The sequence below is a fragment of the Protopterus annectens genome, chromosome 5.part1 (genome assembly GCF_019279795.1).
Source record: "Protopterus annectens isolate FY-2018-M chromosome 5.part1, PAN1.0, whole genome shotgun sequence".
NCBI classification, from domain to species: Eukaryota; Metazoa; Chordata; order Ceratodontiformes; family Protopteridae; genus Protopterus; species Protopterus annectens.
Genome location: NC_056736.1, coordinates 532,648,421 through 532,674,116, shown reverse-complemented (window position 1 = coordinate 532,674,116; position 25,696 = coordinate 532,648,421). Strand labels below are relative to the sequence as shown.

Genomic DNA, 25,696 nt, shown 5'->3' with positions numbered 1-25,696 from the left:
TTTTGAAGATATGCAAACTGTGTACTGGAACTGATGCAGGCAGAGTTTTATAGTCATTTAGGAAAAAAAAACTAATTTATGGCAGTAGAACAAAAGGGTAACATAAGAAAGTCACATAGAACAAAGGATCATTTGCTGCTAAATAAAACCATAAACAGAATTGTAAAAAGGGGAAGTATGGCATGGATAGATTACAAAAAAGCATTTAACAGCATCCCACATTCATGGCTAAAGGAATGCTTACAGATGTGTAACTGCACCCTACACTGATCAATTACATTACAGTGACATTGAAATAGTGGCAAACCACTTTTCAGCTAAGCCATAAAAAGGCAAGCAATTGTGCCAGGGTTAAAAATTCAAAGTGGATATTCCAGGGTGATTCCCTGTCACCACTGCTGTTTTGTCTTGCTCTTAGCCCGTTAAGCTGTTTACGTAACAGATTAGGTCATGGTTTCAGTTTGGCTCCCAGAAAACAGCCTTGCTTCAAGAGTTCTCATCTACTTTTTGCAGATGACTTATAACTATTGCTCATCTGATTAGGAGTTAAAAGCACAACTACATGTGGTTAAAAGTTTCTCAGATTATATAAGAATGTTATTTAGCCTTGATAGATGTGCAAAGCAACATTTAAAGAAGGAAAGCTGCAGCACCAAGACAATATGAATCTGGGACAGGAATGAGATAAAAAGGAACTTGATCAGTGGGTAGTGTATAAATATTTTGGAATTTATGAAGGATCAGAGATAAAATATGAACAAATGCAAATACAAGTCAGTAAAAAATACTTCAGAAGACTAGAACTAATATTGAAAATTGCCTTGACATCTAGAACTGAACTCCAAGCTATAAACCAATGTCCTCTTCCTGTTTTAACCTACAGTTTGGGGTTATTGACTGCCCCAAAAGGTATTGGATCAGTTGTTCAGGAAAACAAGAAAAATACTTCTTGATTATCAAATGATATATTATAATCAGTGAATATCAATATTATATATTCTTCATTCTGAAGGAGGGTATGGGCTTCCTCAAAATTGATTACATATATGGATCTGCAGTCATGGAACTGTATACATATCTAATGACTTCACCATTTCCAAACATAGTGCAAGTTTTAAAACATGAGGGGAAGAAGTCTAAGATGACTTCTTTGCTTAGTTTAGCAAAAGTAGTTGGTGCCCATAGGTCTCAACCTGCTAACAAGCCAATATGGAACACAGACCATAGCAATGTGTGACAAACAGTCAAAATGTGGAACACCCTATTTTCACACTGCAGGAAAAGAGTACCTTGACCGTGGCCCTGGCCTTTCAACCAAAATATACCATATGTAATTATTTTAATAACACACACACACACACACACTGTTGCAGACACAGACATTTACATATATACACACACACACAGATGTAGAAGCAAAAAGACAGTGGCTCACTCATATAGAAAAACTCAAACACACACAAGCACACACACACGCACAGCAATAACTTCCCTGTTAGTATAATTTATGTATTTCTTTCTTCATTCAGAATAAAACACCGAAAGATACTCTGTCAATTAAGTTGCTATAAATGCTGGGTACAGATAGTCACACACAAAGACGCAAAGGCACAGATACACAGGTGCCCCACCATATACCCAGTCACAGAAACGTATCCAGCAATTAGTGCCACTTTATTGACCCAGTACTTCTCAGATGTTTCATTCTGATTCACTGAAGGAAGAAATACATATATTATACCAGCAATGAAGTCACTGCTGTTAGACACATAGTCTAAAGGATTACATCTCTATCACCCCCTTCTCACACACACAGACAGGATGTTCTCAGCTATCCTTGTCTTTGCTGAATGTCCCTGATTTTTTTTCATACTGCTGTCTGTTCTTCAGACATTTTTCACATACTGAGGACTGCAGTCCCTGAGTAATCATTAACAGTTTGAGTTTGACTTCATAAAATGCATGCTACGGCAAAATGTGTTACTTTATCAAATTTCAAAGTATATAAAAATAGATGAGTTCAATTGGAAATGTTTTATGTGAGATATCTTTAAAACTTTAAGTAAGTTTTTAATTGAATTATTGATTAATGAATGTGATTAAACATATATAAGGTATTTTGTAAAAGGAAAAAGTATACTCTGTAAAGGGTCGCAGTAGCCAAGGCGCTAGAGGGGATTTATTGGGTCTTTATTGTTTTAATAAAAGTGCTCGTGTTTGAAGCTCAGTGTACTAATTCTGCTTTACTGGCCTTGAAGTGTGTGGTGCAACATCATTCTGCAGCAGTTTGTGGTTCCAAATGTATTCAGATGGGCAGTAAATCGTTTTTGAAAATACCACGTTTGTTCTGGGAAATGGATATGGAAACTTCGCAAAGAACAATAGATAGTTTCTTCTCTCAGCCAAGAGAAGGTGATGGTTTGAATTTAGCAGGAAATTCCAATGATGTTTTTGTTACTCGGAGTGATCCTATTTCAGAGATTCTTCAAAAATAGGAAGAGAACAGGCTAAAACAGTTCCTGAATCTGTTCTCATCCATTGGTAAGAGAATGGAATATTCCATGATGCCGGAGATACAAGAGCTTTTTGATCAGATGGAGAAATAAATTTTTAAAGAAACCTCAGTGTTCCTTAACCTACAAAGTCTTCAAAGATATCAGAAACTTAATATCACACCTATAGGGCTAAGAGCGATCAACAACCCTTCCACTCCCTTTGATATGAGTTCAGGGGAAGACAAAGCATTTCATGAATGCTGGGTGGCACCAGCGCATAGGTGAAGTGGAGAATGGCTGAACATCCTCATTGAAAGGGATACGATTAAATGGCAACAATTGAAAGAGGAAACTAAAAAAATTTGTAAGGACATTTTAAATAAAGCTAACAATGAAGTGCTTGATATATATTTGCAAGGGGTTAACAACAAATTAGCCTCCTATGAAAAAGAACTGGTGGAGAGAAAAAGAACTAAATTGATTAGAGACTTGAGAGATTACGAATGTAAGAAAGCCTTCATTTTTTTCAACCAATCCTACAGCAAAACATCAGCGAGTTAGGTTTAATGAGGAACAGGAGGTAACGGAACCATGTCAATGCACATATGTTTAGCTGGAAAGCGGGGCCTCATCTACTGAGGAGGAAAGAGAGGATTTTAATGAATTCCCTTGGCTTCCAAGAGCTAATAATCAAGAATACATGACTAGGACTTTTGTGAGCAACAAGGGCAGCAGCAGGGAAACAAAAAAAGAACATGGCAGGGACAGGACTTTCAAAGGGAATATACCTATAACTCTCCTTCAAACAAAAGAGGCAAATGGACATGATTTTTGTGGACTTGAAAGCATTGTAAGAGAAGATAAATTTGAATATGTTGTTAATTTGTCAGGATGTGAAATTAGTGATGTTGAAAAGTCTGTTTTAAACAGATGTCTGAAATGTATCCCTACAGCCCTTCCTATTCTGGTTTGGTATTCACTTTGATGGTCTCCAAAAAGGAAATTAAGTCAACTATTTAGATATAACCCTTGTAGGGCAAAAGAATGGAAAATTAAAAAACAAAATATATAGGAAATTTGAACAACAAAATCATATATTACATGGAACAAGTTGTCATCCGCCACACACAATAGCCTCTGTACAGTATGGGGAATTATTAAGAATTAAAAGGCTATGTAGTGAAGTCCAGGAATGATGAAATGAGTAAAACAGTTCAAATGTTTTTGCAGAGGGGTTATGATAATGAAAAAATGTGGGAAGGGTATTATAGAATGAATGGCAAAAATAAAAGTAGTGAAGTCCGCGAAATAGGAAATAACATCAATGGTAATGAAGAAAGGGAGGAAGGGGATAGTTTATATTTTATTTCAAAGTACACTGCCTTTTCAAAGAAGTTAGAAAACCTAGTCAAATATTATTGGACCTTTGTTGAAAGGGGCATAGTTTTTTTGAAAAATATCAAATTAAGTTTTTCTTATAAAAGGGGATGAATTTTAAAAGATATTTTGGTACATGGGGGGGTTCAAAAGACCAAACACTAAGAGAGGAAAAGAACTATCATAAAAGGGTACCTTTCCGTGTGACACTTGTACAGTATGCCATTATGTGGTGAATAATTTCCCCAATATTAATGGAAAAACTTTTGATACACAGGGAACTTTTAGTTGTAATAGTGAAAAAACAATATATGGACTCAGGTGTCCCTGTGGGCAATATTATATAGGGGAGAGTAAAAGAAGTTTCGCTACCAGACTTAAAGAACATTTAAGGGATATGAAGAAAAATAAGCAGTTTAGTCCTGTAGCAGAGCATTTTTATACATGTCACAATGGAGACCTTGAAGGATTACAAGCCAGAGTTTTAGAACAGCTGAATGATGAGTTTAGTACACTAGAAGGTATCAAACAAAAGTTAAGTAAGAAAGAATCTATTTTTATTTTAAAATATAAGACATTGTCTCCTGGGAGGCTCAATAGGGAGTTCATTTGGAAATGTTTTATGTGAGATATCTTTAAAACGTTACGCAAGTTATTAATTATTTTAATTGAATTATTGATTAATGAATGTGATTAAACATGTATAAGGTATTTGGTAAAAGGAAAATGTATACTCTGTAAACGCTCACAGCAGCCGAGGCGCTAGAGATTTATCATGTCTTTATTGTTTTAATAAAAGTGTTCGTGTTTGAAGCTCGGTGTTCTAATTCTGTTTTACTGACCTTGAGGTGTGTGGTACAAAATCATTCTGCAGCAGTTTGTGGTTCCAAAAATATTTTAAATCTGTCTGATTTGGTAACTTTGTCTCCATTTTTTTTCCATCATCCCTTACGAGCTAAGACATTGGAAGAAGCTTAGGTGCACACACACACACACACACACACACACACACACCCCTCTCAAGTGTCCACATTTTTGTCTCATATTTTTTGGTCTTTTCCTCATAAAATGTATGGTTTTCTGGCAAACCATTGAATGCGGAGTCTCTAAATAATTACATTTGAGTTTCAAACATTATATCCTTCAGAAAATGCATGCTAACACATATCCTGTTATTCTAGCAACTTTCTAAGTTTATAAGAGCAATATTTAAAATTGAGAGGGAGTAAAAATAAAATAGAAGCATAACAGTACCAAAGTAAATAACTGTAATATCAGCATTTAAAAGTATTCCTGTTTTGCTTCTATTTTATTTTTTCTCCCTCTCTTTACACGCAATTCACCACAAACAGGTTCAGTGAGGGGGAAAGTGACAGTTTATTTTCTCTCATTGTTCTTGCATCGGGGGTATTTTTATAGGCAGCCCTGAAGCCATGGACTTTTACATGGCATTCTGATTCACTGCTTAAGGTCAAAATCATTCTCTGATTGGCTCCCTTTTTCTCTTTTTGCCGATTGGCTATAACTATGATTTGGGAGCCAGTCCGAGAATAAAAAGTGGAACCACCACTGTCGAACATGTAACAGCGAAACACTGTTTCAATTCATTGTCAAATGCTTTCTGCGCAATGCAGTGTGGTTGAATTCTAAGTCAGTGTCAGAAGGGCCAGTGGACAGGAAATCAAAACTATACCTCAGGTATAGAACCTATGTCTCTAATGGACAGAGGTTGCCTGAAAATCTTGCCCTAGCTTACAAATACCCCTTAAATAACCTCTAAGGCACATACATTTCAGGGATACAATTGGGATGCTTGGCTAGGCATATAAAGGCCCCAGTGATCGTTAGCTTAGTATACACCTATGAACCTATGAATAGATTAATATTTATGCTAAATATTTGTAATGGAGCTTTTCTCCTCAGGTCTCTGCTGAAAAAGGCCATCTCGCCCAGTCAGACTAACCCAGTTAACAAATGTCAAATAAATATATAAATATTTGGTCATTGTTGACATCTAGTGTCCACTCTGAAAATTACATTCATCAAAACATTTATTTCATATTCAGAAAAATGAATACATTCAAAAATATTTTTATTTAATTATTTATTTAGTGTTGCACAGGTGCACAGCAGATAGTGTTGTCACCTCGCTGCAAGAGGTTCACTGTTTTGATTCTTGGCTGGGGTGCGTTCTGTGCTGAGTCTCCATGACCTCCCTGTGTTTGCATGGGCTTCTTCTGGGTGCTCCGGGTTCCTCCCACATTCCAAAGACATGCAGTAGTTGGACTGGACGCTGTAAATTGGCCACAGATGTGAGCGGGCATATGAGTGTGTGGTGTGGAAGAACTACCACTGCAGGGCTAGCCACCCAACAGTGTAAACTTGGCTCTAGATGATTGTCAGTGGTGAAATGACACTCCACCCCCATATGCAAAAATGGGAAAAGGGTTTGTGGATGGATGGGTTTATTTATTGCTTTTGTTGCCGGGATAGTCTAACTAGGCAAACAGATGCCCTTTTTTAGTGGAGGCCTGGGGAGAAAAGCTCCACAGTAGTTACAAGTTAGCCAGATAACATACAGGTATTTTTAAAACAATATGTTACAGAAACATATATACATACACATAATTTAGTATATATAGTAACTAAAAATTATTTGCAAGATTGATGTTAAGGTATACAATATGCATTATGTTTTCCATGATATATTATGAGTTACAACAGTTAATGCTGACAAGGACTGTTAGAAGCTGATGGGGGGGAGGTGGCTAGAGTAGAGAAAAGGACATGAATGATTTTGACTAAAAAAGTTTTGAGTTGTAGGAAGTTATTGGCAGACTTAGGTTAAGGACTTAACCAAGAGTGGATTCAACCCTGGTGAAACTATAAAGCATCTAGGATGATGTTCCACTGTTGTTCTTTACCTACCAGTCCATTTTATTATTAATTCCTTTGACAAATATTTCTAACCTATCAAAAACAAATCTAGCTCCCTTATGCTTAAGTGTATGTTTACATAAATTGTCTCACGACAGCATCCTGTATCACATAAAATGCAGAACAAGATCAGACAACCATCTGTATAATCCATTAAATCACACATGTAATTAATTGCTTTATCAAAAAAAAACTGTGTAATGCATGGAGCACCATGATTACAATCTGATATCAGGAAAAAAAACACTAGTTAAGCACTTCTCTAGTACACAGCCTAATTCTAATACCGGGTTACTTAAAACTTTTTATGCACCCCTAGGAGCTGTTATGGTTGTGTCGTGTGCTAGGGGACAGTGCTGGTTGGCAAAGAACAGTGACAGAATATAAAACAGCTTTTAAAAGCCATTAAAATTTCATTCTGCCACATTTATAAACAAAATGTGTGGCAGAGTGAACTCTCTAACAGCTTTTAAAAACTGTTTCTACCTTCTTTGAGAGGGACATTTCATTTCGGCATGCTGTATCTGTCAACTGTCCCTGATTTTGCCTCTAATGTTTGACCTGTCTCTCATAATGTCACTCATTAGTTTCATACTGTTGTTCAGAAAATGCATGTTTATGCATAACCTGTTACATTAACTTTTTAAGTAAATTAGTAAAATATTTAAAAATTGCTCTGATTTTGCTCCTTTTTCCCCACTCGTATTTTTATATTTTTCCAGTATTGTTAAGCAAAGAAGTTGACAAGTATGCTGCTTTCTGATAGCACTAAGTGCTTTATCAGCTTTCAAAGACAATAAAATGCTTCTTGCTTATATGCTTTCTGCTTTTTCTGTACTCATAGCACATGAAGCAGGTAAAATGCCATGCACTACAAAGAATTATTATAGGGTCTTCTATCATAACTTTTGACCCAATGTTGTCTATTGTGTGATACAACATTTGGGGTGTCGGATCCATCCGGATCCAGCCTTGCCACTGAATCTGATGCTTCCTTTGTTCCAGGTCTCTGAATCCTCCGCTACCCTTAATTGCCTGAACTCCATTCTAATACCTCATATCTCATTTGCTGCCTGAGGATTTCAGACATGTTTTGAGGGCTGTCACATCCTTTCACTTGCAACATCACCTGCCAGCCTGATTCTGAGCCATCTGTCCTTCCATCATAGTTTTTGCCTTTGGTAACTAAGTATAGCTTAGTAGCTTTTCTTCCAGTACTCCTCCTCTACTGAGAGTTTTTTTTCTCTCCAGTGTTTTGAAATGTAAGTAGCGTTCTTGCTTCCTGTGTGCTGTTAAGTAGAATTTTCCAGTATAGGTAGTTGATATTAGAAACTTTATTGCAAGTTTAATAGTTTAACAATAGTGTTTTTTTTTCTATATATTCATATTTAGATATATAAGGCAGTAATTTAATAGAAACAAGTTAGCTGTGTTTGTAGTTTTTGTAGTTTGAATACTGCATGGTTGATTATAGCTGTGGCGCAAGCCTTCAAAAAAGGTGCAGGCACAAGCTTCCCCTTCAAGATCCTCATACTTTCTGTGCATATTGCCTGGGGACTGCCCATTTGGATACAGACTGCCAGTCTTTTGCTTCTTTTAGTGCTATGGCACTTCAAGCTCGGCACGATACGTTAATGATGAGAGGCCTCCTCCCCCACAGACAGGGTCTTCGTTGTCTGGGCCTTCCTCTTCTGCTCTCCCTGCTAAGAAACAGGATAGGGCTAGATATTCCAAAAAGGTTCCTGAAAAGGACAAAGATGAGGAAACTGAGAAAGAGAAAAGGAGAGAGAAAATGAGGAAGAAAAGGAGAAAGAAGATGAGAGAGAAAAGGAGAGAGAAAAGGAGAGAGAAAAGGAGAAAGAAAAGGAGAAAGAAAAGGAGAAAGAAAAGGAGAAAGAAAATGAGAAAGAAAAGGAGAGAGAAAAGGAGAAAGAAAATGAGAGAGAAAATGAGAGAGAAAAGGAGAAAGAAAAGGAGAGAGAAAAGGAGAAAGAAAAGGAGAAAGAAAATGAGAAAGAAAAGGAGAGGTCTCCTTTTTCTACCATTAAATGCTCCTCAGAAACAACAGTACAGGTTGTCCCGGATGTCAGAACCAACAGCATCTTGGTTCCATCTATCCTCTTTTGATAGTGGTATTCAGATAATGGATTTCTTTCTCATTACATTCATAAGTAAATTTCAAATATTGAGTGGTGCTGTTTAGGTATTCAATAAAACCAGCAATACTTTCTTTGGTACCCTTCCATAAAATAAAAATATCATCCAGGTACCTACTGTAAAACAAAATATCCAAGTAAAACCTGCTTTCGAAAATAAATTCCTTCTCCCACCCTAATAAAACAATATTTGCATATACGGGGGCACAGGCTGCCCCCATAGCAACTCCCTTTATTTGTTGGAAATATTGCCCTCCGAAAAAAATATAATTATTGTCTAAAATCAAGGCCATAATTTCACAAACAAGCTGCACACACTCCGAAGATAATCTAGAATGATCAAACAACATTTTTTCAAAATAATCTAAACCTTCCTCCCTAGGAATACAGGAGAATAAATCTTGCACATCTGTTGTCAAAAATATCAGATCAGGATTCCATAAATCCTGCTTAATCTGTCCCAAAAAATCCCAAGAATCTTTTACAAGATGTGGCATACCCTCAACTACATGCTTGACCATCTGGTCCACAAACACTGCCAAATTGTGTGTTTTAGACCCCCCAGCTGCCACAGTAGGCCTGAATGGGGATGACAAAACATCTTTGTGTATTTTAGGGAGGAAGGTTTAGAATGTAATGAGAAAGAAATCCATTATTTGGATACCACTATCATTAAGGATGCATGTTGTTTTTTATCTAAAGTGTATAGAAAGAAAACTTTTTGTAATTCTTATCTCCATTTTCAAAGTCACCACCCACTATACCAGAAAAAAAGTATTGTTAAGGGACAGGCGATTAGAATTTCTAGAATGACTTCTCATTTTGAGGACGTTATTAAAGAATTCAGCGACCTTAAGAATATGTTTTTGGAGAGAGATTATCCACTGGAATTTGTGGAGGGTATTTTACAAGAGATTTTGAGAGAGTGGGGTTTGAAATATCAACCTTTGTTAGGTAGAGGTCTTTCTAAAATAAAAAATGATGAAAAAACAGAGAGTTCTTCTTGCAATTTCTCCCAGGCATGTGTGGTGCAATACAGTTCACATTGTAATGACATAAGGAACATTCTCTGCAAGAACTGGAGTATTTTTAAGGGTGACCTCAATATTTTACAAGCAGTGGGTGAAAAACCTATTTTTTGTACTAAAGTGGGTCGCAACTTGAAACTTACCTTGGAGGGTAATACGAACAGCGGCAGTGCAAAACCAAATGAATTTACTAAAGCCTGTGTTTGTTGTATACAGTGTAGATTTATATTGTCAGTAGTTAGTTTGACAATATAAACCAGGACACAGTGTTTTTTTTAAAAAAGGTAATTGTCACACTAGTAAAGTAGTATATTTGGCCAAGTGTAATTCCTGCCCGGGGTTTTATGTTGGGAAAACTGAGAGGGCTCTCAGGTCCAGGATATATGAACATTTATATGATATTAAGAATTCAAAAGAAACTAATGCCTTATTCAGGCATAGTAAAATATGTGTCAATTTTTCTGGATTCAAGTTTGGGATACTGGACATAACAGAAATAAACCCCAGGGGTGGTAATTGGAAAAACACTTTAAACAAAAGGGAATTTATGTGGCAGCTTCATTTGGCAGCTAATCTGTGTCCAGGATTAAATGATTTTATATCTATCTTACCTGCTTTAAAAGAAAGAGCAGAAAGGGTTTAATTTTAAAATGTGACTTTCTCATAGAAATGTTTTTATTGGATTGTTTAGTTTTTATACTGTATGCCTTTTAGAGTATTAATTTATTCAAGGGATTTTTGTTTGATTTGTGGGATTTCAACCTATCCTGTGTTACTGTAACATATTTAAATCCACATGACTGTTTGTATATTGTTCTGATGAAGTCAATTTTACTTTGATGAAAGCGCTTAACCTGGAAATAAATTTTGTGTCTACTAGTCATGCTGGTGAAAGTAAGGGAAAAATAACCAGTGAGACATTTTCCAAGTCTTTTGAAATGTAGCCATTTTAATTTACGATCAAACCCAGCACAATAATGCTGTAATGTACAACAGAAGTTGAAATCTGAGTTCCGGAAACACCAAAAGATGTAACACTTACAGAACAAATGAGAAGAAAGTTTGGTGATATGGCATTTTCATAAATCATGACATCCAGTTGAAAACTGAAAACTATTTCCTGGGTAGAGGAAACACCATTACTCAGAATGCTGTGGCAAAAATAATATAATGTAAAATCCAGTCATTGTGTTGTCCAAAGCAGATAGACTGCAGGCCTCTTGAATGTCATAATGACATGGCTTAATTTTGACAAAGAATTTGTAGCTGTTTACATGCTGAGCCAGACATAGCAGGGAATGATTTTGTGTCATCCAAATGCTCCATTGCTGGAGTATCTGATTATTTTATTTATATATATATATATATATATATATATATATATATATATATATATATATATATATATATTTATATAATTTTTGCCCATTTTCTTGCTGACCATCACACATTCCCACTGAACCTGAACTCATCTGTTCTCTTATATTGGTGGAGTTACCCAACAGATATACAAAGGTAAGATCCAACCAAGCCCACACCCAGACAGGTAGCCATGTGGGTGTTTTTGTGTCCTTACTTGCATTATGGTAATAAGAGCATTTACACCAGCACAAACTCTACCACTGACCAGTGGAACAAGCTACTTTTATCACCACAGCAGCTCACAGTGCCTTCCCCTTGTGCATGCTCTCCTCTGCATTTGCTGTAAAGATTATCACCAGGTGAAGGCTTGGTGAGCCAAAAGCCTGCCCCAGGATGTGCACTTGCATTAAAGTCCCTGTTCTGAGTGTACATCCTACTGTGTCCCTCTGCTACCAGCCCCCAGGATGAACACACCCATTCTCCCTGCCTTGTTTGTTAAGCACCTAAGATGCTAATTGAAACTTTGGTCACCTGGGTCATAGTCAAAGCTTTATCCCTGTATTCTACTAGAGCCAGCTATGATTATTTGATTTTATTGCATTATATTATTTTACTATTATATGACCTAATGGCTACTTGTTGCAGTGGTCCAGTCTCCTTTTATATTATTTAACACTATCTTGAATCTATAGTGCAATATTTTTGTGCAGTAGCTTTCTGTTGTGAGCAACACATTATTATTGTTATAAATATTATTATTACTCCTCTACTTGATGTTCTTAGTGCTTCTCACAGTTTTGCAGTTATATATAGTACAACTACTTACATTTACTTTAACACAGCATCCTTCTCAAAAAGAAAAGTTGTTTGTAACAGAAAAGGAGAACTAAGGCTTTTACTGCACATGTCTGAAGATGGTGATGAACGTTTTTCTATGGAAAACTTGAATATTCTCCTTATGCACTTTATTACATGGACTCAGGACTTTACTTTTGGATGTTAATTCATTTTTAGAAGATTTCTTGACAGAATATATTTTGTGAAAGCATGTACTCTATGCATCACATTTGTTGATATGTTCCCTAGCTGCTCAGCACTTTGCTGTTTGCTCAATTGTCAGTCTTTTGCAGTCCATTTGCTGTTTTATTCTTTTTCTTATGTAAGTCATGTACGTTTGTGGGCTGCTATTTGGCTTTGTTTGGATGCTTCTGAAGATGTTTCGAGGCCTTTTGGGATGTCCTTTGGTGGTCATTTCAAGGGACACTTTGCCAATAGTCGGAGAAGGTCTTTGCCATCATTGGATCTACCCTGAGTGCCATTTAAAGATACTCTCTTTAGTTGGATTTTCTATTCCAGTTTAGTACTTGTGGCATTCTCGGAGAGTTGTTTCCATTTAAGTTATTTTTTAGATCTGTTTTTATGCCCTGGATTTTATTTTAATTTGTCTCATTTGGATGTCTGGAAGATTTTGAATTTTGACATCTTGAATTTTTAACTTGGAACGTTGATATATTAGCAGCAGATAACATATTATTTAAATGGATGTGTGATTTATCTTGCTATTTTTACTTTTAATTTTGTATTTGTTCTCAAAAACAATTATATTACAGGGTTGTCATGTTGCTTTGATTACTATTTTATACATATTGTTTCACTTTGGATTGTGTTCAAGTGCTTTGGAAAATAGTACTGTAATAAATATGAACTTAATCTCAACAGGATTCATGCTACACAGAAAAAAAAACACAAATGGGTTCTGTAGTGTGTTGCATATGATACTGCTGCATATCAACTGCACTTTTCAACCATAACACTAACTCTATGTCAGCATAGACACACTACACAATAGTGCATTTAATTTTAGAGTAATGATATCAGACCCTTTTGGTCATTCAGAGAAATGAAAGAATATATCAAACTAAACACCACTCATGCCATAATGGCATCCTTGTCCCTCTTCTGTGTGCCAGCTTGAGGGAAATGCAAAATTCATTTAGTGTTACTTCTTATGAACGATGTTTGGTACTACAATTGGCAGTGCATTAGCCGCATACATATGTGGCATGTTATTGTGGTTGGATGTTTATATGCATGTTTATATGCACTCGCATTTGCTTTTGGAAATGGGTTAAAGTCTAAAATATATAGGAGTTATATAGGAGTTATATTGGCACCCTGTTAATAGGCATACTGCAGAACTCACTAAAAACGTGGATCTGTGATGCTTGCAGTACCATGGTCAAAGCAAAAGGTGGTCTAGCTAGCTTGGCCCTTACATGATTCAGCTTCCATTCTTGAAACCAAGGTCAGACTGCAAATCTTTCTTGGTGATCTGCTGTAATACAGCACTGTGTTTATCTATAGCTGTGTGTATATCTGAATGTGTGTGTGTGTGTGTGTGTGTGTGTGTGTGTGTGTGTGTGTGTCTGTGTGTGTGTGTGTGTGTGTGTGTGTGTGTGTGTGTGTGTGTGTGTGTGTCTGTCTGTGTGTGTGTGTCTGTGTGTATGTATGTATGTATATATATATATATATATATATATATATATATATATATATATATATATATATATATATATTATATATTAGATATAGATATATATGCATGATTATCTGTTTATATGCAACTGTATAAACAAAAATACTTATTTCTTTTTTTCTTTATCTTAACCTCCCTGATGGGGCCCTACAGTTGGCAGATGAACATCACTGTGCTGTGATTCAGAGGCGGTGTTTATATGCATGGCATTATACTACCAAGGAATCGCTAGAAGAGAAGACCACTCATGCAGATGAGTTTTATCGATGCATGTTACTCAGGAGGTGCCTGCACAACTGGCTAAAGGCAAGTATGCAGAACAAATTAAACTTATACTTTTGCATACTTGTACTATTACATTTCTAGCTGTTATACTCTGATCATTTTTGTAATCATTTTTTGGCTTCACCTCCCCCACCTTACAAGCGTCCAGTCCAGCTGTGTATATGTGTATACACACACACACACACACACACACACACACACACACACACACTATGTAGTTCATATGTTTACTACCTCGATTTAGACAGCATACTGCAACTTTCTTAGAGTATCAACATTTTGCAACCAGGTTTTATAGAAATGGAGATACTAGGCAACTTTATTTACCTCTTGAGGAATCTGTATGCAGCACAAAAAGCAAAAGTTGCAACCGAATATGGAGTGGTTTGGGACTGGGAAAGGAATGCAGTGGGGGCTGTATATTGTCACCATACTTGTTTATTTTTTTGTGCTGAATATATCATGCAGAATGTCAAGTCGGACAAATTAGATGCTAGAAGCAATTTATTCAGATGAGACATTAAACCGAGGCCCCATCTGCCTCGTGTATATGTAAAGGATACCACAGCACTTATCAAAGAGTAGGGGTGTTTTATTAACATTCTCATTCATTTTATACTGTATTAAAACAATTAAATCAATTATTTAGACTCTACATTCAAGACAAAATAGAGAAAAGTGGCATGTGCCAACTCTCTTCCCTTTCTCTTGGTGATCTGAAAGGAAAAAGCAATATATGAAATACCAAACTAGTATAAAGCTATTATTTCCATACCCACTTGCCTTGGTCCTTGGCCAGTGTAGCCACTTATATCTTTCTTCTGTCACTTGAGCTTGATAACTGACCACAACAAATCATCCAGGAGTCACCTGATCTACTATAAGTCATAAGTCATTACCCTTCCGCAGGATTGGTGAGCATGCATTTGGCACTTATTCTCACGGTTGGAATGCTATATTACAGAAACCCAATCCCCCTTGGTTGCTTTTAGTGTTCCATCCAATAATGCATTGAGCCAGCAAGGTTCATAGGTAAATACTAGGTTAGCTGTCATTGTGGACCATTTTAAGCCTAGCTAATTTCCCTTAGTGAGAATCAAACCTTGTACCTCTTATCTGTGAGGTAAATACTTTAACCATTATACCAACCTCCAAATTGTATTTCTTTTTAAAGTAAGTCAGCCTATTTTTCTCCATCTTATACTTGTTTGGAGCAGCACAATAGCACAGTTGTGTTTATTGCTAGCTCACTGCACTTGTTTGGCTGTGGCTCCTTCCTTGCATAGTCTGCATATCCTCCATGTATGTGGATGGGTTTTACTGAGTCCCCCTACATCCCAAGGAAAAACATTGGGTAAGTTTTTGATCCTTCAAATTGCCCATAGATGTGCAGACCATGTGTGACTGTACGTCCTGCAGTAGACTGACATTCTGTCTAAAACTGGCTTCTATGCCCTGTGTAGCAAAACTTTAGTGGCTCAGCAGCCAACTAGTCTAAGCCTATAAGCTAACAAAAACTGAATCACAGCAGATGAACAGTATGGCTCTAAGAACCAAGACAGAAACTGTCTATTAAGTTAAATACACACCAGCTTTCATGCTGCCTGTGTGCACTTTCTCAGTTATTAAAATCAGTACCACACTAGTCAGAATATTCAACAGACAGTCAGCATCATTGGAGGACAGTGCAACCATTTGATTTAAAAAAAATGGTAAAAGACAGTGTAGTATACATTATTATCATAAAATAAAACATTTAAAATTAATTTAAAATTAATGTGTAATGTACTTATATATATATTTAGGACAAGCTTTTACTCATCACTGATATGGTAATAAAATCTATCCGTGTTCTTGGATCTTCACAAACCTAAGACAATAATTAAAAGATACCCAAAACTCAGCAGTATTCCATCTCAGCAAGAGATGGCATAATGGTTAAGGTGTTTATCTTACAGACACAAGGTGCAGGGTTTGATTTTTATATAGGGTAATTGGCCAGGCTTAAAATGGTCTACAGGGGCAGCTAGTCTAGTGTAAACCTAATTATGTGCGAGTTTGGTATAATGGTTAAGGTGTTTACCTTTTGTACAGAGCAATGGAATGCAAAACTGAAGGCATTTAGGATGAAACTAAGCACAGATAAGACAATGGTAATGGCAGCAAACTGGGGAAATCAGAAGAAGCTCAGAATTGAGATAGAAGGGAAGACAGTGGAACAGGTAAACAGCTTCAAGTATCTGGGAGGGGTAGTTGAGGAGAAGGGAAGTCTGAATGAAGAGGTCATAGCTAGAATCAGAGGGGCTTCAGCCAAATGGCATAGGGTGTCAGGTGTAGTCTATGACAGAAGAATGCCAAAGAAGCTGAAAAGTAAGGTGTACAAGACAGTGGTATGACCAGTACTACTGTATGGTACAGAAACCTGGGCAGTTAAGGCAGAGCAGATGAAGAAACTAGAGGTGATGGAAATGTAGTGCCTGAGAAGGGTGGTAGGATGCACACTGCGGGACAGATGAAGAAATGAGGACATAAGAGCAGAAGCCAAAGTAGCTTCATTTCAGAAAAGATCAAGGAGAACAGATTACTGTGTTTTGGATGCATGCAGAAGACAGTCTGGTGAAGAGATTTGTGACAGACAGGAAGAAGTTAAGAGGAAATGAGGACATCCAGCAAAGAGGTGGATGGATTGTGTGAAAGATCTGTGACAGTCAGGCATGAGTGTCAAAGAAGGCAGGACTGTGACATTGAATTGAGAGAGATGGCGAGAGCTAACACGATTCCCCGACCCCATGTAGAAAAATTGGATAAAGGGGGCTGCTGCTGCTGATGATGATGTGTTTAACTTACAGACAGAAAGTGGAAGGTTTGAGTCTTACATGAAGCAATTGGCTAGGCTTAAAATGGTCCACAAGGGCAGTTAGCCTAGTACTAATCTATGATCCTGTGATCCTGTGATGAGCATCCAAACTAATGAAGCCTAAAGCCCAGTACTTTTAAAATCTTCAAACATGTCAACTTGGAATCCCCCAAAAATCTGAAAAACATCAAATACCTTAGTTCCAGCAAACAGTTTCCTAAATCTCAAACTGCTTCCATTCTTTCCCCCAAGATAATAAACAACATATCAATAGATATTTCTTCCTCCCACTCAATATTCAATGATTACTTCATCAGTCATTACTTTGGAAACACATATGTTCCTTTCTTCACATTTCTTAACTACTCCCAATATGCTTAAAAATAAAACTTAGGGAAACATCTAAAGGCTGTGGACTTTAAAGGTACTCCATTTTTTCACTGTTTACAGCTGAACATATTATAGTCTGGTGCCACTATTCTCAGCAGATCCCTACTTTACATCTTCTTCAGTTTAGCTTAACCACTCATTTTTTACCACCAAGCTTTATGCTTGCTCTTATAATATATTTGCATACTATTCCATAGCCTAAAAAGGCCCTAACTACAGACCCATTGAAAAGCTATGGTCTTTAGCTAACATTCTTGAATAACACGTCTATGTTTCTGAACAAATGCTGGATTATATTTAAAAATATGGTCATCTCACTGACAAACATGCCCAAAGTACAATGCAGTTTCCTCATTTTCCTGTGATGTTTTCTCTAACACTGAGAAAGGTCTGTTAACAGGAGCCATGTTTCTCACCCTAAAAAGCGCCTTTGAAATGGTAAGCCATAACATACTAATAGATAAAGTAATGGACTATGGCTTTGCCTCTGAATTAACTACATGGTGTAAAAGTTGTTTATCTAACATATCTTTCTGTATTGCCACTCAATACATACTCTCCCACTTGTCTAATGATGCCCCTCCCCCCAAGGATCAGTCTTAGCTCCTGTACTATTTTCAATATAGATAAATAATCTGCCTTGGAACCTGACAGATCTAAGTATCATCATGTATCCAGATGAAATTTTTTTAATCATTACTCACAAATCTATTCCTCAGCTAGCTACTGTGTTACAAAGTCACTTTGCAACCATTTGGAATTGGCTCTCTGACAATCCAAAGACATGTTTTTTATTACAACCAGGAGACATGCCAGTATTTCAGCACCACAGATAGTGGACCAATATGGTACACTTCACCCTTTAACTAGACACTTAAAATTACTTTGGGATACTTCTAGATGACTCACTTTCATTTAACAATTATATCAGCAACACTACATCCAAAGTAACTCAACAACTCAAAGTAGCCTACAGCATATCAAATCTACTTATGTATGATGCATGCTGGACAATCATAGTATGTACATACATACATATAAATATTTCAAGCACAGGCATTAATGCCCTTCTAGCTTGCCAATAAACCAAAACACTTGTTCCCATAATAAGTGTCCAGGCTGTTTTTAAAAAAATATCTAAAGTAGTACTTGCTTTAATGTAGTTTGGTAGTCTGTTCCATACATCAGTTACTGTGTCAGAGAACAAATTAGTACACTTCTCATTCATATAGAATCTCCTTCATAGGTTGTCTGATGATTCTCTAGTACTTTTTGATAACCCCAAACATTCCCAGAGATAGTTGTCCCTAAATTCCTTATATACCTGAATAATATCTCATATGAGATATCGGTAAGAGACACTGTACAAGTTCAGATATTTTAGTCTTTCATAATAACTTAAATGTTCACATCCATGGATGCCCTTGGTATATCTCTGCTGTACTCTGTCCAGTTTACTCATGGTTGTTTTCTTATAGGGTTTCCATATTGTTATTCAGTACTCAAGTTTGGGTCTAATGTAACTAACAAACAATAACTTCATAATTGTTGATCCCCTAGACTTTATAAATCTTTTTATACAACCTATAGTTCTATAACTATCATTAATCAATTGGTTGATATTATTAGAAAAAACTCATAACTGGATCGACCCATATACCAAGGTCCTTAAATGAGTCTACAGTTTTAATCACTGTGTGCTGTATTATTGACATCAGAATATAATGAGTTGGAAAAGGAGCTAAAATACATTGGCAATTTATTTGAGGAAAGGGGGTATCCTAGAAATATAATAAATGATGTCACCGGCTATGTATTAAAAGAATGGGGAAAAAAATACAAACCCCTTATAGGTAGAGGTTTGGAGAAGGTAGGGGGTGATGCAGGGAAGGATATGGACATTCAATATAATAGAGCATGTATAGTAGAGTACAGCTCATATGCCGAGGATGTTAAGAGAATTATCCAACACAACTGAAATATTTTGAAAAGTGATGACATGGCATACAGTAAAGTGGGTACTGCACCAAGATATGTGTATAAGACAGGGTATAATTTAGAGAGTAGATTTGAAAGATGGAATACGGGGTCAATTCATGATACAAAGGATGAATATACTAAGAGATGCGGTCGGTGTCAGCAGTGTAAAGAAATTATAGAAGACAAAACTATTAAGTTAGGGGATGTAAATCAAACCAATATAAGGTTTAGGAAGGGAAACTGTCTTTCCTAGCAGGTCATATATTTGACTGTGTGTGTGACATGTCCGAGTTTTTATGTGGGAAAGACGGACAGACAGTTGAGGAATAGGATTTATGACCAGAGATATTCTATCAGAAGACAAGATCGTAACAATGTTTTGAGCAGACATATACAGGCATATGATGAGAGCCACTCCTTTAAGTTTGGGATACTGGAACAGGCCAAAGTAAATAATAGGGGTGGTAATATCAAGGTAAAATTGGGTGAAATGAAAGTAAAATGGCAATTAAAGCTAAATGCAGCCAAAGCACCCGGACTAAATGACCATATACCAACAAAGCCTATATTAGATACTAGGCTATGAAATAATGCTTATTAGTGTACTTTCATATATATACATCTGTAAATAGGTAGTTGAGAAATAATACAGTTGAGGTATATTAGGTTGCATGAACAAATGTCGATTTTATAAGAAATATATGTCATTTCATTGTAGGGTACATTTTACAGTGAAAAGAAGTTTAAACATAAAGCAAAAAATAATAAATAGTAAGGAAAAGAAGATACATTGCAGTAGCATAGAAATTTTATATTTATTTTTGAGTTCATTAAGCCATAATGCTTTGTAATGCAGGTAATAAGATGTTAAACCTGCTGATTAGAAAGCAAAGTATAGGCAGCTATTAGAGAGCTGCTGGTGTTAATGAATATTCATAAGGTCATGTTTTATTCATAGAAGTGATAATTGAGTGTACATTCCCATTGGTGTAAAAATAATTTTAAACTGAATTATATAAGATGGAATTGCAAAGGGAGAAGTGTTCTGATGAAGTCTGCAGTTAGCAGATGAAAGTGCTTAACCTGTATGATTTGTATTTCTAAACCTTAGTGGTTCGTTTTTATTATTTTTTTTTAAATAAATATATTTTTAACTCTTGAAGTGGTCGTGAACTGTGGCTCCTAGTACTAGCGTATATAACTTTACAGTACGGGATTTCTTAGTTGAATATATGCTTTTTGCTATTTTAGATGTGCTGTATTATTCTCATTCTACCAAATTAGAATTCTGCATTACTTCAAACCACTGAAAATAACATGCTGCCTTTTATAAACTTTGCAAATCATAACAACCCCCTGAAAACACTTTGGACTAAGCCATTAAGTCTGCCCTCTAAGGTGAAGTGGGGCTGTGTCCACCCCTTATTGTTATGAAGAAATAAATTGCACATATTTTATTGGTAGCTTTGGATGAACTACACAAAACTGTATAAAGGTCACCAGCATTACACCATAAGACCCAGCTATACATAGCACACTTTAAACAGAACAGTATTTATGATGAGAACATAAAAATATTGACTACCTGATAACATATACTAAGTCAATATGCACAGTCTCTGCAGAAGTAAAAGTGATCTGAATAATTTCACATTAAACAGAACTGTTACTAATATAGATGTTGATGCTGGCAAACAACTTGGCATTTCAGTGCTTCATCTGCAAATGCAGTCTTGCTGCCCATTAAAAATAAATAGGCTATGTTGCATTAAAAATTGGTGTGCTAATGATATTGACATAACATTTCCTGAAACAGATCAGCTATGCAAGAGGGAATGACTAGAAAAAAAACAACCACAGGTTCATAGTTAGTTACATGGCATGCAGTAACACAGGAGTCCATTAAGGAGAATAGTCCAAATTCCCCAAAGCACTGTCTGGTTAAGTGACTTGCTGAAGGTAACATAGTAAGTAATTGAAGGTGGAAAATTTCAAACCCTGCACCCTTAGCACAGGAAGTAACCTGTTAACAAGTCAGAGTTTTAGTCCTCTGCACTAACTTGAGGCAGAATAGCAGTTTTTAACAAATGCAGAAATCCTTTACAGTCCAGTCTTCTAAAGAAGACTCTATCACAATAAAATACAACAATGATTGCATAATGGTTGCTGAAGATCAGATGGTTTTGATCATCACTCCAAATAATGCAGACTCTACTGACCTGACAGATGTTATCCCCTTCAAGGTTGCCAGAGGCTGTAATGAAAGTACTGCAAAAAATATTACTGAAATGCAGTATGTTTGACTATATTGCACAATCTAAGCCTGTTAATGAAATGAATGTATTATCTGATGCAAAGAATAAAGTAAAACTATTAAAACAATATTGATGATGCAGCAACTTTTGTTCAACAACCCACAAGTCATACAAAAATCTGAAATTTTACTGCATGCAGCATACTGATTTTTTTTTGGGGGGGGGCTTATGTTTGCAGAACACTTATATCTCATTTTGACCCCCTATATCTTCCCTGTAATCAGGAATAGGCATCCCTTCTGACATCTCTCAGTACAGGTATAGCCTACCTGAAGGGTTGATAATGCCACATTGTTGCAACATTTGCCTCCAGAGTCAGTAAAACCAAATTGTGGTCAAATGGGGCCCTGTACAAGGTAATGAAGCAGGCCCCTATCAGCCATTCCAATACCACATTACTTAGCTGTCTCTCCCCAGTTACCATAACATACTTTTCAAATCTGTCATTGTACATACTATTTTCTTCTTTACTTTTACAGTTATCACAGAGATTTGGATTTGTTTAAAACCTTTATTTCAAATTTTATAGCAAAAACACTGACAGCCATTTTCTAAACAAAGCATCTTCACATTGAAAACAGACTTGAGAAAGCAGTAAATGTCTCTTCCCATGAGACTCACATTTAGTGAAAATCCATCTGGCAACCCATTAGACTAGAAGAGATGTGGTGAGATTTGTAATCAAATAACATATAGTGAAAGCACTAATTAGTGGCTGTGTGGAAGGTACAGGGCTTCAAAAGACAAATGTGTATTGTATTTGTTAACAGCTTGGTACAGCCCAGTGGACCCAAGTGTCCCTTTTCAGGGACAGCGCAGGATCACTATGGTGAAGTCACTTGATCAGAGTTGCACAGTAGACAAACAAAGGCTGAGGGAATCAAATCCTGCATTACATAAAGCAGTTTATTAACAGCTCATAGCCTTACTCATCTGCTATAGCCCAACAAAGTACATCTCACGACACATGTCCTCAAAAACAAGTTAAATTAAAAATGTATTTGCAGTTTAAATATTATCAATAAACCCACAGATTCAATGCTGTTAAGTTTATTCACAGCCAGATAATAACACACTATCAACAGTCAAAATAAATAAATAAGTAGACGAAAGATTGTACATTACACACTTGTCTTATGTCATATAATGATACTCCAGTTTATTACAATCAATTCCTTTCTTTACTTCACAATTATTCTTGAATGCAGAAACCAAGTATTTAACACACACACACACACACACACACACACACACACACACACACACACACACACACACACACTTAAGCCATGAATAATGAATAGCTGTTTGTATCACTGTACACTTCAAATGTCTGCTGAGATCAAGTGAATGAATAAATTCATAAATAATAGCCTGGAAATATATTTCAGTTCACTTGTCAGAACAATACAGTGCAACCCATTGTGATGCCCTTCTGCCCTCTAAACATCTTGGCTCAAGAATCAGAGATGGAAGATCCAAATTCAGAAACATATTTTAAATAGTTCTCTTATATAGTTATGAAGTGTATAGAATAACAAGCTTTCCATTAATGATCATTTTATGAAGGATACAAAGTCTGAAACTCACGTCTTAATGTATTTAATGAGTGCAGTCCACACCAATATACCAAGAAAGCTATAAATTTTGGAAGAACAGACCAAGATACCTCTCTACTTCTTTATTCAAGAATTCTGGACAAAGACAAAAATAATTAGAGGACAAAGGCCCAAAAAGGGACACATTTAAAATATTTTTCATTTTACCTATTTGTTATCCAGGTAAACCCACTGGGTAAAGTGCGCCTTTTCAGAGTTGACCTGGAAGCACTGCCTGGTTGAATTGCTTAAAGTCAGACAGTAGGGAAATGGAGGTGAAAGGGTTCAAACCCTGTATTTTTGACTACAGGACATAATTCATTAATTACTGAGAGCCTTAAGTACCAGGCAACTCTAATTCACTTACAAAGTTTACAGAACATATGGTTTCACATCAACATGCATTTTCAGTACCAAGAACAATGAAACTCTTATGACTCAATATTAACTGACTGTAATCCTCAATGTTTTATCAAAACATGAAGAAGTTAATAAAGGTGTGGTAATTAGTATAGAGGACTAAGGCTCTAAGCTCTTAATGACAAGCTTCCTGCAGTCAAGGATGCATGATTTGGATCTTTCTACCACCATTTGCCTACCACAGCACTCTGAGTAAGTCACTTAACCAGACAGTGCTCCTAGGTTACGTGATTAACTATTAAAAACTGAACGGGGCAATATTTTCTGAGTGGTAAGAACTATGAAACTCTAATGACTGGCCTTATTGACTTACCTTTATGCAATCCCAGTCTAAATTGGAGTTTGGCAGGATTGTTTGTGACTTTTGGTAGCAGATGAAGAAATTTTGCAGTCAAAGGGCACACACAGACACACACACACACACACACACACACACACACACACACACACACACACACACACACACACACACACACACACACACACACACACACACACACACACACACACACACACACAAACACACTCTCCTATTTACACCCTCTGTGAATAAAGCAGCATTGTTGGAAGCATTAACAGCTGCTGGAGAAGATGTGAAGTTAGAGGACACACACATGCACACACCAACACACCCACAGTTGCAGCCGTTTTGAGTACACCTCAGGTGTGTTGTTGTGATCAAATGAATGAAAAAACATAGAATGCAACAACCACCCATGCCTTTCAACTGCCCCCTGATTTTGCCACATAGGTCTACTCTATCCCTCGTAAAATCTTTGATTTACTGGCAAATAACTAAGGATTAAAGTCAACCAGTAATGCCAGACATTAGAGTGTCATACTTATTGCTGAGGCAATGCATGCTGATGGACTGCCTGTCGGAGTTGAGTGAAGTTGGTATGCACTGTTTCTGTCTCACTGATGCTATCTGCCTCTCTTACACTGTTGGAGGACACACACACTTGCACACACTACTATTTTTTTTATTTACTTTTTTATTTTATGTTTGCTAAACAGCAAAGCCATGCTTAGTGAGCTAAAAACTGGCATATGTTTCCTTTTTCTGTCTGAGTTTCATGTCTCCTTAATATGCTGTTGTGAAGTGGACTTGTTTTCTTACGTGGCAGTGCCTGTACATAGGTTCATAGGTAGGTACTAGGCTATCTGCCTGAGGGCATTTATAAGCCTAGCCAAACTGTGTCGGCTTTCGCTGCCCCGTTGATTAATTAACTGATCCTCTGTCAAGCAGAGCCAATGAAGTGATCCCAGGGGTGTATTTTCTGTTACTGATCACTGACTCATAGGTTAGTACTAGTGCTCTTGCTTGAAGCCATTTAGCCTAGCCTAGCCCCATGTGAGACTCCCGAAAACCCTGCTGTGTTTGTTTTGTAAGGTAAACACCTTAACCATTAGGCTACCCTCCCAACCCGCCCATCCACTCGTCAAGGTTTCTCTTGAAGAGTGTTAGTGAGGGGCTCTGCCTGATGTAATTTGGAATTTTGTTCCAAAGCATGTTCTATTTATTGTTGTGATGAGGTTTAGCTCACTAGAGCGCATGACTCACAGTGACTTGGATTTCCTTAGTTGGAGCATGTCCATCAATTCTGAGTTGGACAAGGCTTTGTAAGTCAGGCAGAGATCACTTCTGAGTAAGCGCTATGCCACTGAGTACAGCCGGAGTTTTTTCAGTCGGGCTGCATAGGATATATGTTTGAGGCCAGTAATCCTCTTGGTGAGGTACTTTTGTGGTCTTTCCAGCTGTTGGAAGTGTATTGTGAGGTACATCCCAAATGGGGCAATGTACTCTATGATGGGTCTAATGAATGACGAGTAGAGTGGCACTATAACCTCTTTATTTCTAGATGCAAACCCTTTATTAATTAGATGGGCCACATAGAAGGATTTCCTAACTACTTTGGCAATATGATTATCAAAGGAGAGATTACTATCTACCTGGGTC

The 25,696-nt window shown here is 36.7% G+C and overlaps 1 protein-coding gene across 1 annotated transcript in view; it reads left to right on the top strand.

Annotated features, from left to right (window-relative positions):
* CCDC191 (coiled-coil domain containing 191) overlaps positions 1 to 25,696 on the top strand; it is a 1,143,870-nt gene that overhangs the window by 1,002,449 nt on the left and 115,725 nt on the right. Inside the window, exon 15 of the mRNA XM_044073155.1 lies at positions 14,045 to 14,197. Coding sequence (XP_043929090.1) covers positions 14,045 to 14,197 — 153 coding nt within the window. The remainder of the gene's footprint in view (positions 1 to 14,044; positions 14,198 to 25,696) is intronic.